Here is a 15638-nt window from a genome sequence, read left to right as displayed (position 1 = left end):
GCAGATTTATTAGAAGTGATCACAGAAAACATTTTGGCACGTCACCCTTTTTCCTGCTTCAGTTTCACGCTGTCAGGCGTGCCTGTGGCCTATTGAAAAGGACATTTAGTCGATGCATTGACTTTCATGGTGCGTACGCCTAAAATAGTTTAGGATTATTTAAAAATGTTGCAGCGTTACCTATCAAAAATCAGTTAGCAGACTAAATCCAGGTAATACTCTAGAAACAAAACTGAAAGCCAGCAATTGATTTTTACTCTAAATCCAACAAAGGTAAAAAAAAAAAATTAAGACTGATAAGGATACCGATATTTGATCATTTTAAAATTACGATATTCGGAAATATCAGCTGGGATTGTTTTCATTTCAGACAAACAGATTTCCACAACACTTACATGTAGTTATTATTTACTCATTTAGGCCTTGATTATTCTCCATTGCAGACATGAACACAGACAGCTGGAAACCCGACAGCCAACTAGCCATTATTTATTATACTTCTCTGAAGTCCACTTAAAGTCCATGACCTTGGGTGCATGCATAGTTGATGCGCTGTAATATAAACAAAAAACAGGCAGGTACACAGACAACCACACTGACTCTCGTATTCACAGTCTGATGAGGAAATTTACGTCACGCTGACCCTAGTGGCTCATGGACATGGAAAGTGTAATCCCACCTTTACTCTTTGCCCCACTGCTCGGATCACTTTGTTGTCGTTGTTTGCAGACTTCAAAACAGGTGTTTCCAACAGGAAGTTGCCTCTGGTGGACAAACTATGAAACATCAACACTCAGAACCAGGTTGAAGGGTGTTTCTCGTGTCTGTCCTTTAATTTTTACAGTGTGTGTGTGTGTGATCATTCTCTCTGTTCTTCCTATCTTGCATTTCCATATTCATTATGTTATGGAGTCCAATATATTCACTATCCCCCCTTTGCACCTGTCCAGAGTATCTCAGCTTTACCTCTAACTTTTTTCCAAAATGTTCAATCTCAGCTGACCCACTGATGTACTCCTTTCTGATATTGCTCATCCATAAATACACAAAAGAGGTAGAGGGGAAAATCCATGCAATATAAACTAATACACAGTTTTTATTTCACTCCCTCTAAACTTCATAGTATGAGTGTAACATCCAACGACCTATGTTGGACATGCAATCTAGACATGCAAACATTAGCACATGCTACTTGGAAATATAAGCAGGTATAGAGCTCAGAAGCTCAGATATGGATAAATTTGATAATACCCTTATTACCAAAATTATGTGTATTGGTAGGCTGATCAGTCCCACCCACAGCATCGAAATACAATTTAGCGGTGATAAAAGTAAGGGCAATCACAGTTGCAAGAAGAATTCTTAGTGCATGAAAAGACACATCCTCCCCAAACTTCAAATATTGGACCAAAGTTATATTAGAAATTGTATCACCTGGAAGAAAATTGTAAAGAGTCGATGATGATGATAATGACAACTCAGGCAGATCTTTGTAATAAAATGTTATTAACAATGTTGATGTTGCAGTTTGAAGATATAATTGCAGGTGTGAGTGTCAGTTCCTGCTTGAAATTTTTATAATGATGCTCTCTATTCAAGTTTAATACAGGAAATGCAAATTTCAATAACAGAAAGTAAAATACGAAAAAAAAAAAACCCCAATAATTATATGGTACTCTGTCCCTCCTTATATATAACACATGTGTTTAATCTAATATATAAAAAAAGCTAATATATATGTTATTTTTATGTTGCTGTATACAAGTATTGATTAAAACAGTGATATTATTATTATTGTTGTTGTTGTTGTTGTTGTTATTGTTATTGTTATTGTTATTGTTATTATTATTATTGAGAAGAGTGGTGTTGTACTGTAGTACATTGTTGTGCGGTCCCCACCCCCTCACTTCCCTCCTGTTAATCCTTCATAGCGGCGCACAGTAAAGAAGCAGCGGCGGAAGCTAACAAAGCACTACTTGGGCTTCATTTGAGTAGATTTTTAACTAATAACTTGGTGAGTTGGAAATATTTTCAAGAATCCTGTAGCTGTTATATTTTCTAACACTTATTGTGGGTAATTATACTATTGTTCTGACTATAAATCTGTGTCTTCAATATTTCGCCTAGCCTAGCTAGTGAGCTAACGGACCGATAAAGTCATATAGACTTCCGTTATGCTAAGCTAAGTCTAGCTATCTAGCCTAGCAGGCTAAACCGGTACCGGTTTGTTACTGAAAGGAGAAGCAATGATTCCGGCTCAGCAGCTTGAAATAAACAACAAACACGACCTGAGTACATTATATCACACGTGTTGTACGCATTTACTGTAGCACCCCCGAGTTATGTTGTAAACATTCAAATTGAGCTTACAGGACACACACATCCGGCTAAGCTAACGCTCGATGATTAGCTAGCTTCAGTAAACACAACATCCTTCTAGACTAAATCTGGGTCAAACACCACTGCGGGGGTCCAAGTTATATTTCGCTGACATACATTTGCATGTTAATACGGCCAGTGTTGTAGTGATGGAATAAATGTTTGACGGGATATGTATGTGTATTTTTTTGTTCGAGCTTGATGCCGGAGAGGGTCAGAAACACCGGAGCGGAAACGTAACATCACAGTAGAGGGCTTCACTGTATGACTCTTAATTTGTAAGCCAACTATGTCGCGATGGGCCCTTGACAGTATGTACAGTATGGCTGATCAGGGGACCATGAAAAGCCGTGATGGTGGTGATATTGTCGCAGAAAGCTGCACAGTTAGCCCCGGTGTTATTTTGTTTGGACTTTGCCAGCACAGCTGAAGGTTGCTGGCAGTTCATCGTTTATCACAGGCATAGTGTTAGAAAGTTGGACAATGCTTCAGTGTAATAAAATAAAATTACCCACTCTGATATAGATGACGTTCACATGTTTTAATCAATCTTCTATATTTTTTCCTGAAGCTATGGCAGCAATCAGGAAAAAGCTGGTCATAGTGGGAGATGGAGCCTGTGGGAAGACCTGTTTGCTCATCGTGTTCAGTAAGGACCAGTTTCCAGAAGTCTACGTGCCCACAGTGTTTGAGAACTATGTTGCTGACATTGAAGTCGACAGCAAACAGGTAAGCAGTATTTATTTCTTCCCAGAATCGGTGTTTTGTAACTGGAGGACTCTAGTGGCTGCACTCATGTAATGCTAAACCTATAGACCAGGGTGGGCAGTTAATTTTCACAGGAGACCAACATGTTAGATCTAGTCTAACCTGCATGAGTTTGAATTATTGAGCAGATTGAGTTCTGCTTATTGGCAAAATTAATTGTCTGACCTGCCCACCTGCTACCGACTGTGCACTGCTCGAAGATATTTCAGCTTCTAAACACTTTTGGCAGGTCGAGTTAGCACTCTGGGATACAGCAGGTCAAGAGGACTATGACAGACTGCGCCCGCTCTCCTATCCAGACACTGATGTCATTCTCATGTGTTTCTCCATTGACAGCCCTGACAGTCTTGGTAAGTAAAAACAGAGGAGACTCAGCAATGTTGCAGCTCATTTTTAATTTTAAATTATTATGACTAAACCACCAAAGGCTTTGTGGGAGGGGGAAAAAAGACTATTAAAAAAGGGAGGGGATAGCTCAGTAGTTAGAGTGTTCACCCCATGATCAGAAAGTCGGGGGTTGAAATCCACCGAACGGCTACCTGAGTAAGGTACCATCCCTGCACACTGCTGCCTGGGCGCTGGATTGATAGCTGCCCACTGCTTTACTGAGTGAATGGGTGCAGAGAAGGCTCTCCTTGAGTTAAAACCTCTGGAGATTGTTTTGAAATCTGAAACTCTTATGTGGGCCAGTTCTTTGTGTTTTCATTGGTGGTTAAAGGTGATATTTGAACACCTTCTAGTTACTTCCACCACCTAGTTACCCCTACTCTATTTAAGGTCTTTGCCTTGTGTAGCACATAAAAGACAAATTCAGGATTCAAATATTGGCCTGAAAATTCAGAGTAAAATGTTTTTTACTTTCCATTTGTTTGTTTTACCTGATCAGCTTCTCTGTTAAACCTAAATGTTTAAATACAAGGGTTTCCATTAAAAAACTGTATTAGAAAAAATAAGATGGTAATACAGAAGAGGCAGGAGTTACGCGCTATATTATTACTATATATATTTAACAGTAGCGCCTGCGTTTTGAACCAGTACCTGGGTAAGAAGGAGTATTGACAATAATGTCACAGCAATCTTGCCAGGAATAAGACGAAGTGTACTAGAGGATACTGGCTTTTAGCTGCTCCCTCATTCACATGGTGTCACCACAGTAGGTTGCCCCCCATGTTTGATTTGGCAGATTCACCGGATGCCCTTCCTGATGAATGTGTAAACCATAACACTATGGAGCCACTTTTTTTTTTTTTTAATATATGTGTATATTTATTGTAAATAATGGCTTGAGCACTTGCAATACCATTGGTAATGAGAAAAAAAGAGTTCACTGTAAACAGACCCGATGGAAATTCTTGAGATTTGGTCATAGCTTGAATAATCTAATATTAAGAATCAGAAACATAGAAAACAGCTGTTGGACACGGAGTCATGTTATGACTGTCTCCCACCATGAGTCTCAGTTTGCTCTCCTCTGTACATCACAGTGGACGCACATTTATCATGTGATCTGTACCATTACAGCACACCTTGTTCTCAAGTTTCTCCATCTAAAGTATCTGCTCTTCTTGATTCAAGTCCACACCACCTTATCTCGCATACAGCCCAGAGCTGCAACTTTTACAAGTTAAAAGAAAAGTCACTAGCAGTGATTTTAAGTTAAGACAAATAATCGTTTAATTTCTGCTTGCTGCCAAATGTCAGCATTTTATTTATTTTTGCATTGTTTGCACTAGGGCTGCTCGATTATGGCAAAAATGATAATCACGATTATTTTCACTGAAATTGAGATCACGATTATTTGACGATATTTATTTAACCCTTTAAGACCTACCATAGAACCAAGTCCACCAGAGCTTATATTATTTTTTTACATGCTGTAGTGCCATTTGTGGGAGCATTTCAAGTTGCTATACATCAATACAACTGTTATAGCCCATATTTTAATAATATGTATGCATTAAGTCCATAGTAATTACATAAATTGCAAAAAAGTGCAATAAACTACAAAAAAAATTGAAAATCGCTTTTGTTTTGTTTACATATATTTCTACTTGGAGAAATTTAAGAGGTTTATCCCTCAAAACTTTAAATACAATAAAGTTGCAAAAAAATAGTTTCCCACCACAGGAAATTTATTTTGAGTGTCTTCATAGTTTTATTTTGGAGATACAGCAATTTTTATATACTGCAGGAAAAACAAAAAACAATCCTATGATGCAAATTTGCAAAGAAAACAGCATGTGCATCATTTCACTGTGGGAAGTGTTACGAACAGCTGATAGGAACGGCAAAGCGTGTTTCTGGAATATTATGTTTTTGTTCCTGCAAGCGCTTTTTATGCAATTTTTGCAAAGCTATATGTGGAAGGAAACCGTGACCGAGGACAAGCTGATGGCATCAGATGTAAGTACAACTCCTCCGGTTTCATATGCAAAACAAATTATTGCGCTAGCTTACACGGTTCAGATTCTACAGGGATTTAAAAATAGTTACGCAAAACGGAGCGTGCTGCTCTGACCGGCTTTAAAGGGTTAACAATAACTTTAAAAAAATAATATAAAATAGTGTGCAACACCACTGAAGTTTTTTTTTTTTTTTTAACTCTCTTTTCAACCAACGGCAGTCACTCTCCTCTCCAAATAACTTCTGCTTAGCTTTCCGAGCTTCCCTCGGGTCCTCTTAATCAGCGGTCTCCACCCTTTTTTGCGCCACGGACCGGTTTATGCCCGACAATATTTTCACAGACGGCCTTTAAGGTGTCGCGGATAAATGAGGGAGGGGCTAATAATCGGCTCAGTCATTTTTAATGATCGTTGAAAGCCCAGATCGTAATCGTGATTAAAATTCGATTAATTGAGCAGCCCTAGTTTGCACAGCAAAACATGTTAAATGACATCCTCTTAGCCTATAGGAGTCTGTGATCATTAGTGTTTTCCTGCTGGGTTACAGAGCAACAGTACGGTAATCCATTAGGAAAATAATCAACAGCCGTGTGTCTCTGCTTTGAATGCTGCTATATTTGTCTCCTTATTCAGAGAACATCCCTGAGAAGTGGACCCCTGAAGTGAAACACTTCTGCCCTAATGTTCCCATTATACTAGTGGGAAACAAAAAGGATCTGCGTAATGATGAGCACACTCGGAGGGAACTTGCCAAAATGAAGCAGGTAAAACTTAACGCCCTGAGCAAGAAAACAAACAAACTTTGTCAGTGAAAGATTTTTTCCTAACATTGCTTCTTGACCTTTATATTTATTTTAGGAACCCGTTAAACCTGAGGATGGGCGGGACATGGCTAACAGGATTGGTGCCTTTGGATACATGGAGTGCTCTGCAAAAACAAAGGATGGTGTGAGGGAAGTATTCGAGATGGCTACCAGGGCTGCACTACAGGCCAGGCGGGGAAAGAAGAGTAATAAATGCGTCCTACTGTAAAAGGAGGCATGAGGACTGCTTCCTGGAGGGGGAAAGAAGGAGAATTAGGTCAAACCTACCCCCAACACACCCACCCAAAAGACTGTTCTCCCCAGTTTTTACTAAAGATGTAATGCTTTTACTTTTCTTTTATTTCTTTATTTCTTTTTGGTCTTAAGCAAAACTAGTCAGGTTCTGTCAGTATTCAACTTTGAAGTTATGGAAAATACTTTTTTTGTACTTAAACATAAGTAAATTTGCCATAATAATCAAACCTCCTTTATCCACACGTTCTATGTAATCAAAAAGGTCAGCGGGGGAACCGTAGTGTCAGCCTGCCAACTGCAGTTAAGTGCTAAAGCCCTGCGAGCTGATCAGAGGAATGTTTCCACAGCCAACTAGGGTTGAAGTACCTGCTCACTGTGACCCGTAGTCCTTTAATTATTGACAAACTCGTGCACACAAAGTCAAAATTTGTTTGTGTTCTTCATAAACAAATCTGCATTATGATCACATGCACAATGCGAGACTGGAAAATCTTTTTGCTAAAATGCAAATGGAAACTTAGTGTTTTGTGTAATAAATTACTTTGTAAGAATCTGGATAACTTGCATCACTTGATTGAACACTGAATTAAACTGAACTAATGAATTAAAGCCCTGCCTAGGAACAGAATTCAACTTTATGCAGTGGTGAGGAAAATCAAAGGCCAGCCTATGCTTTAGGCTCCTCAGTTTATGGTGAACATTTTGGATTAATGCGGGCCACTCTTTGGCCGTTCCCCTGTGAGCTGAGCCTGAGTGCACACAAGCATGTCAATGAATCCCATTAATAGTTGTTAAAAAACTGACAGCCGAGATGTTTACTGATCAGGACAGTGAATGTGAAAAATAAACCTGCCCAGACTTTCTGGGGGTCAAACTGCCTCTACCTTCACTTTTTGTTCTAAGCACATATCAGTAATCATCTCTAGTTGAAGGTGATCTTTTTCCTGAATGAAAACATGAGCCAAAAGTAGTTTCAAACTTTTACTCAACATTTAAAGCAAACACAATTGAGAACCCCACTTCTTTGGTGTCTTTTCTGTTTTACATGTAAGAACTGAATTTTTGATTACAAATAATAATTATTAAACCTACTGAGCTTTATAAACAGTGAAAACAGAGGTATGTAACAAATATACAGTTAAACAATTCATTGGATGCACATAGCTAAAACTACTGCAGTTTCACTTATCAGTGTATTAAATCCAACCTTAATAATGCAAAGTTCTGAAGAGTGTTGAGCACTTAGTTTTGTCCAGGACTGTTGGATTCGACTGCATTTATTTTTAACTGGGTGAAAAACATTCAAGCTAAAAAAAAAACCAAACATATAATGGAAGGAACAACTTTGGTGAAGTAAAAATCTATATATTGCCAGTGAAACTGATGCATGCTGGATTAAATTTATTTAACCAAAAAACAAACCCATACACTCAATGTTTGTTTAAATCAACAACAACCCTTTGTGCAGGCTGTAACAAACTGGGGGAAAAAACTGGCAACACAAAACATCTGCAGCTCACCATCAGAAAATCTATAATCATCAGTTCAATAGTCATGCGTTCTTCTTGGCGGGAAGTCCTGAGCGGGCGAGAAATATCGGAAGAACAGCCAGCGCTCCTAGAGCTACTGCCACCAACGGTCGGTAATAAAGCCAGCCAAACCCAATAACGATAAGAGACAGCGAGCAGGAGACGCACAAGGCGAAGATCTTCAGTCCAATGGACACGAGCTCTCTAAGGACAGGAACCCAGTCCACTGCAGGAACACAACAGACAGGAAGTATGAATAATAGAAGCAAGGAAGGACACTCACAACTGTACAGCAGCAGGGTTAATTTACCCAGCGTGTAGATGATTTGCATGCTCAGCTGGATACCAAGGAACATGAGGGCCCAGCCTGCAGCCCGGAGTCCCCAAGTCTTCATGCTGTTAAACTGGTGCTCCCTTGCAAACACCTCCTACAGATAACACAGAAATACGCTTTACCCAGATAGACACACAGAAAGAGAATTTAAACCAACAAATGGAAATGAAGCCCACGCTGACCTCCGCAGAGAGCTCCTCCAGATAAAGGATCTCCAGAGTGTCTCTTGATCTGGTTTTAAATGGCAGCAGCTGCTCCCCTCTCTGCATGGCAACAATACTGACCTGAAAAACCGCATGTGAAGCAGAGTTAGAGACTTAGTTTTAATCTAATATAAATACATAAATGAGCAACTCTTTTGACAATATTTGTTCCTGCTCATATTTCATGGTAAACTGAACATTTGTTTGTTTGGGGCTTTTGGTTGGAATATAATAAACGGCACATTTGGCTGAAGAACATACATCTTTTTCCTCAACAAAACAACTTTTTTTTAATAATCCCATAAATGTAAGCAGCATGCCAAAGGAGACCAGAACTGTCCTCATGTTGATCTACTAAACTTTCAAAAAAAAAAAAAACAGCTGTGAAAAAGTTTTACCATGATTATTTGGTGCCGTGTAAATTTACTCATTTAACAGTATAGTACATTCTATATGTTTACAGTATACAATTTTTTATTTCATGTGCAGTTTTATAGTAGTACACAGGTACATTATAGATAAAAACAATCAAGAAAATATCCCACGTCATTCTGTTATGGATAAAACTTAAAAACAATATTAAGTTTCCGTACCTCCACCAAAATATTATAATAACTACTCATAAACAGTAAATGTTTGAAATACTTGATCATATATTTGACTATCCAAATTCTATTTGTATTAATAATCATTTAAAACACTACTTAAATTGATTTTTATGAAAGTTAATGATAAAATATTTTATTATTGAATGTTATAAATAGCAACATAAGAACATCATGTAGGTTGTGACCAAAGACAGTACATAAAAGATGGACATAGCTGTAGTGAAGTCAACCTCAGGAATAAGGGTTAGAGTTTACTGAGAATATTGCATGCTCATGACTATTATGTTCTACTGAAGATTTGATGCTAGCAACTGAGACCATAAACTTATTAGGAAAATGTTTACTGGGTAACAGTGAAATGAAAAGTAGGGTCACTTTTCCATAAACTTCTACACAATCAGACTTTGTTTTTAACCAGGAGTCTCCCCCTGGTGGCCATCAGAAAGAATGCAGGTTTAAGGCACTGAATTCACTTTTCAGATCCTGAAGGTACATCAGTCTCCTATAAACAGACTACAGTCAAGACCCAGTGCAAATGTAGGCAGAGAATGTGTTAATCAGACATTTGTAGCTTGTACCGTCTGAGCAGGGCCGTGGCGTGAGTTGTCACTGCTCAGTCCAGCGAAGGAGAACCTCACCCGCACGTCACCCACCTCATGAATTCAAACAAATTCAAAGTCAACAAGTGTGGAACGCATAACATATAACAGAGTGCAACACTGAGATTATTTGTGAGGCACTCACGACTAGATGCTCACCTCTGGCCTGCGTGGATTTGGAGTGTGATAGAAGTAGTCATCATGAATAGAGAGAAAAGGGTCCAAGTTAAAGACAGGAAAATCCCCCAAACTCAGTGTCTGGAAGTTATTTATCTGCTCCACCAGGCCTGATGATAACCAGGAAATTAACTGAGTACTAAAATCCAAACACATGAAACACAGCATATGTGTAGTGGCTGTGTGTTTGCTTAGACAAACCTTTAGACAGAATGAATGGCCCAGTTCGGACTTCAGGAGACACCACCATCACACTCTCAACAGCCATGGCACTGAAACACAAAGACTGAAGTGAGCATGGACTGGATGCACACACAAACACAAGAAGACCATATTAAATATGTTTTAGTACCTCGGGTTCTGGTGACCAATCTCCTTATCAAAATTACGACTGTTCACCAACTCTGGCTTCCACTCAGTGTCTACAAAAAAGGAGTTATAAAATATAACCTCTATGCACAGGCTGTGCTGTTACCAAAGATTACAGACTGCAAAAAAGAAACTCACTGTAGGTGTATGTAGTTTCTGTTTTGGTTTCACCGTTCTCCTGGTAATCCCTGAATTAAAACGTACAGTCAGCTGCATTCTAGCCAACATGTCCACACCCAGTCCCACCCTGAGTGCTGACAAGCCTTACCTGCTCTCATGGTACTCCACCCACTGATACATCTCCACCTGCCGCTTCAGCTTCACTGCATGCACCACCACTTTGTAGTTGGGGTCATACAGGGGCTGCACAGACACATCAAAATTTAACAGCAACAAACCAGATGAAAACACTTACCTGAAGACAACAACACTTCCACCTCTACTAATAATTATGATCAGCTGATTGGTGCATGCAAAATTCTTAATGCTGGATTATTAAACACGACAATGTCAAAGTCTGACAATGTAATGAGTACAATAATGCATTACTATAAACACAAACAAAAGAATTCAAGTGAAACTATATGAAGCTTCAGTATACAGATTAAACAATAAAACATTAGCAGAATCAAAACAAGGAAGCCAACTGGTGGCACATTTAAGTCCACAAAAAATAAATTAAAAATAGAATCAAATACTAGCAAAAATATTTACATGTTGTACAACTCCTGCGGTTGTGTATTAATTTAACATAGATAAATACAACACTCTTTCTCACTGTCTGAGTCTCTCTCAACATTACCTTCTTTTGTCCTCCTCTGCAAAGATATGAGGGTAAACACAGCCAGATAACAGGCACCACCGCCTGTTTATCTAAACAAACTAAGGCAGCCCTGAACTTTTTAGACATCACCCAACAGAGATGCACGTGAGAAGGCAAACAGCCAGAGCAGAAACTCTTTAACCTGCCAGCCCCATGGAACAAAGTCTGCGTGATGTCCAATTGCATCCATGCGAGAAAAACATACATAATCGGTCACAGAGTTCAGAGCAAGCAAGCGGTCGTCCGCCCGAGCTGATTCCTCACCTAAACTGAAAGGAGTATGTTCCAACCCGATTCCCCCAACATTGCTCAGTTCTCTGCAATGGATCAATGGATGGATGTTCTTTTACCAAATGTACATACAAAGGTTATTAGGTTTCTATCACATATTTAAACAAATATGTAAATTGAGCTGTAGGGAACAAATAGTTAACTGAAATGACAATGAAAACTAGACTTGGAAAAAAACTAAAGCCAACTAAAATAAAAATAAAACATCTTCCAGAGTTGTCCTTTATTTTTAGTGTACTTGTCAGTTTGGTAAAATTCTGTTATCACAGAGTGCCTGATGGGGCATGAATACACATGTTGAGCTACACTCTGGATGACTCCGTGAGTCAACAAAGAGTTGTGTTTGTGTAATTCCTACACTGATTTTAATTCATTACATGAAAAGATTAAAAAACACTTCTTATCAAATGCAGTGTGCTACACACACTGCATTTGCTTGAGTGTGTAGCTCAAGCAAATGCAGAATGATGGAAGTTCTTAAAATATCTGGATGTTCGATATCTGAGCACAGTTTCGGAGGCCTGCAGAAACCATAATTTTAGGGGTAGGGGACGCTAAAACTATACAGAAGGCACAAGTTTTGAAGTGCATCTCCACCTGAAATTTTGTCATGCAAATCTGTGACAGTCAGGTTAAAGGCTCCAGACAAATATCCTCCATATCTTAATAATTAAAAGACTGAAACTAATACAGAACCTTTGAACTGCTCTGTAAACTAACAGAAACTGAACTCAATAAAAAAATTTTAAAAAAAAGCTAAAACATAATAAAAAATATACAAATCAGGGACACCGACACATACACGGCAGACCACTGTTCAAAATACAGGCGAGCTCACCTCTGCAGTATGCAGCTTCGCAGACAGGTGAACTAAACGGCCGTTGTTTTGTGTGTCGAAGCTGATATACGGCCCCAGTGATACAACCTGGGAGAGACCTTCATCCAGGGACTTTGCTGTTTGCAGAGTCCGTCCCTGCACGAAGAAACCATCACAGATACAAAGTGCTGTCTTTAGTCTACTGTTAAATCATCGTGACCATGATGATCTGAGCTACTTAGAAGGAAATGTTTCCTACCTCATTGGTGAAGAGAACATAAATCGAGAGGAAAAACAGTCCCACACCAACAACTGCTCCTCCTGTAGTTTCACTTAAACGCTCCAGAAATCCAGGGTTGGACTTTGCAGACACTCGCTTGTGTTGGTCTGGAAACTGGACAAACATAAGAAAAACCTGAATAAACATGACATCAACAATTGGGCGACAGAACCAAGTTTTGGCTTCTCATTAGTTATTTTCTATATTCAATCTTTTAGTAATGACATGACCGTAACAAGACATAACCAGTAACTTAACAATAAACTGTCTTTTTAGTTTATATATATATAATTATACACCAGGTGTTTATCTGAAAACATATGATGGTTTAAATACATGAATCTTAGAAAGCGAAGACACACATTCCTCTGATTTATTACAACTAATCCGGTACCAGCCAACTGCAGTTCTGGTGAGAAGTTTATATCCACTCATCATGGACATGAATGTAATTTTGAGCTTTTTGCTACGTATTTGAACTGTTCTGCTTTCAGGATGTAATCATTGTACAACATACATCTTTACTGACTTTAAAAAACAAGGATTGGGTGAACAAAGTTGGAATTTATTTGGGATTTTCTCTAATCCACACAAGGTCAAATATATACATAAACCCCCACCAATATTTGGTTAAATGTCTCTTGGTGTGTTGCACCTCAACCAGACACTTTTGATTACTCAATAAGTTTGTGTTATAATTCTGGCTGGGTATTTGACCATGCGTTTTGACAAAATTGGTAGAATTCATTTGAAACAGTCGGTTTCCTGGCATGGACATGGTTTTAAGCATAGTCCACAAATTTTCAATAGGGTTGAAGTTGGGGCTTTGGGGAGGCTATTCGATAAGATTAATGTTAGCCTGCTTTATCCATTCCAAACAGTCTTTGGTGTCTGCTTAAGATCATGCAACTGTGTCCAAGTTTAAACCATCTAACTGTTGATTTTGAGGTAAAGGTAGCCCTCCTCCTTTACTATTCCATCTACTTTGAACCAGTACTGCTTGCAGCAAAATTTGTTGTTTAGAAATGAGTTCAAGAGGCCTTCTTAACTTGTGTAAATCTGCAGTTCTTCTTAGATCATTATCAAGCTCCCCTTTCTTCTGGTCAATCATTGGATCGCTGTCCATTTTTATGCTGAGAAACTAGCATTTGTAGTTGATCTTGATAACCAGTGTAAAGTTAATAGGCCTTGGTTTATCAATTTAACAGACGCTGAAGATTCTTCAGTATCAAAATACAGTGAATGTATATTTATACTTGAGCCCGTAGAAAATCTAAATTATTTTCAAGCTTGTGCACCTAGTTCTTGGTTTTAAAGTCACCACCCTGGAAAAAAAAAAGAACAGTTCAAAGAAATCATTAAAAGCCCAAAATTATGACGTTCATGCCCGCGATGAGTGGATGTAAACTTCTGGCAGTAATTGTATGTGTCCCTACATGCAGCCTGTGGTCCCATGTCTCATCATGACTTAGGCGTGAAAGTGACACGCCCCTTTCACACTTCCTAATTTAATTTTCATGTCTGGGCGAAAAAATTAAGACTAAACGACGACTCACCGCTGTTGCCATTGTACGTACCAAATTAGAGCATTAGAAATGATTCGTCAGATTAAACTGACTGAAAAAAGGCGGCAGTTGAGGGTCTAACGCTGCAGCAAAGTTGTGTTAACTGCACACATAAATCCGGAAGGAGTTTACGTTTATAAAGTAGAACCAAAGACCATTATTCGAGCCACCTACTGTCTGTGCTGAAGACATTTCTCTACTTTCTCGACCGCCAACTTTCAAGGAACACGAAGATGCTAGCAACCACAAACTGACACGCCAACGGCCAGTAAGCTTTCACTTTACTCTGGAGTATCCCGAAACTCGCCCAGAGAGGCGGACTATGTGAGATAATAAACTGTGGTTCCCGCCCAACTCGTCGGTTGCCCAAGTGATATTAAGCAATTGCTTTAAGGAAAAAAAAAACAGTTCCGGCACCGACCCGGAAATCTTTTTTCTCGAGGCTTCATGGGAAATGAAGTTTTTTTGGTGACTGTTGTCAATAGAGACGTGAGAAAGAAAAAAAAATACTAGAAATGTATTAGATATTTATTGATATTTAATTTGTTTTAACAGTTCAGAGGAAATAGTATACTGTAAACATATATAGAATGTACTATACTGTTACTGGAAAGAAAAACAAGCAGGCTCACTGAAACCCACATACAACATAAAGGAAAATATTGAAAAATATTTATTATATTTTAGTTTTATACAGAACATGAAACTTTATGGACGGATGTTGTTCATATTATGACACCTAGTGGTGATAAACAGAAGTACCTCAAGAATATGCACATTTGTACTTTTTCTCCACCACCTGGCATTTAGTTTCTTTTCAATTTATAACCACGATAGCGTATCATTAATATAGCTGTTTGTTTGTTGCTTGGTTGTTTTACAGATTGTAATCATATTACAAGAAAGCAGCATACTCTTTTTCCTTCAATAATATAATTTTTAACAAAATAAACAAACAAAAAACAGAAAAACAGACACATTAATTTGAAAATGTGACTTAGTATCATTACAACAGTGGGATATATTATATGTATAATAATACCTCAATCTGCAGTGACTGAGAAGCTCATAGAGCCAATCTCTCTCTATCACACACACACACACACACACACACACACACACACACACACTGCATAGATGGGTCTTAAGAGGATTATTGCAAAGGGGAACACCAAGCAATTGGTGTCACCTATCATCATCACAACTGTTTCTGTCTTACTACACACAGACCCACACTCATAGACTGTGACAGGCTGCGGAAACAAAGCACTGGTACTCAGTGAGGATGGAGCAAGAATATGATATTATCGTGCTTGGAACTGGACTGAAGGTACGAAATTTATATTTGCTGTAAAATCTAAAATGAAATAATCTCTTTTGAATCTCTCTATATATATGATTCTGTTGGTTAACAGGATTTTATGCCTACTTTATTG

The 15638-nt window shown here is 38.5% G+C and overlaps 3 protein-coding genes across 4 annotated transcripts in view; 2 read left to right on the top strand and 1 right to left on the bottom strand.

The window, feature by feature from the left end:
• Window positions 1-1906: 1906 nt before the first annotated feature.
• On the top strand, window positions 1907-7167 carry LOC147330699 (rho-related GTP-binding protein RhoA-B). Its single transcript, XM_086292443.1, has 5 exons — window positions 1907-2014; window positions 2951-3108; window positions 3377-3497; window positions 6183-6313; window positions 6408-7167. Exons 2-5 carry the CDS (start codon window positions 2953-2955, stop codon window positions 6579-6581), a joined length of 582 nt encoding a protein of 193 aa, XP_086148569.1. The 5' UTR covers window positions 1907-2014; window positions 2951-2952; the 3' UTR covers window positions 6582-7167.
• A 407-nt stretch (window positions 7168-7574) lies between these two features.
• On the bottom strand, window positions 7575-14626 carry tmem43 (transmembrane protein 43). Of its 2 annotated transcripts, none has more exons than XM_086292439.1 (12): window positions 14377-14626; window positions 12617-12751; window positions 12379-12513; window positions 10695-10789; window positions 10565-10614; window positions 10410-10479; window positions 10259-10329; window positions 10040-10167; window positions 9860-9934; window positions 8653-8754; window positions 8447-8564; window positions 7575-8362 (listed from the first exon to the last, which is right to left on the bottom strand). In XM_086292439.1, exons 1-12 carry the CDS (start codon window positions 14392-14394, stop codon window positions 8160-8162), a joined length of 1200 nt encoding a protein of 399 aa, XP_086148565.1. In that variant the 5' UTR covers window positions 14395-14626; the 3' UTR covers window positions 7575-8159. The 2 variants fall into 2 exon arrangements, with proteins under 2 accessions (XP_086148565.1, XP_086148566.1); XM_086292440.1 differs by lacking the exon at window positions 14377-14626 and adding an exon at window positions 14194-14354.
• LOC147330697 (rab GDP dissociation inhibitor beta) overlaps window positions 14275-15638 on the top strand; it is a 5922-nt gene continuing 4558 nt past the window's right edge. The window contains exons 1-2 of the mRNA XM_086292437.1: window positions 14275-14470; window positions 15431-15532. Of these exons, the coding sequence (XP_086148563.1) occupies window positions 15488-15532 (45 nt within the window). The 5' untranslated portion in view covers window positions 14275-14470; window positions 15431-15487. The remainder of the gene's footprint in view (window positions 14471-15430; window positions 15533-15638) is intronic.

Source organism: Aulonocara sp. 'chitande type north' Nkhata Bay, linkage group LG5, assembly GCF_057382095.1.
Source record: "Aulonocara sp. 'chitande type north' Nkhata Bay isolate Kocher_YH1m ecotype deep benthic linkage group LG5, A_spYH_male_GT1.1, whole genome shotgun sequence".
Classification (NCBI taxonomy): domain Eukaryota; kingdom Metazoa; phylum Chordata; class Actinopteri; order Cichliformes; family Cichlidae; genus Aulonocara; species Aulonocara sp. 'chitande type north' Nkhata Bay.
This window is presented reverse-complemented; position numbering and strand designations above follow the sequence as displayed.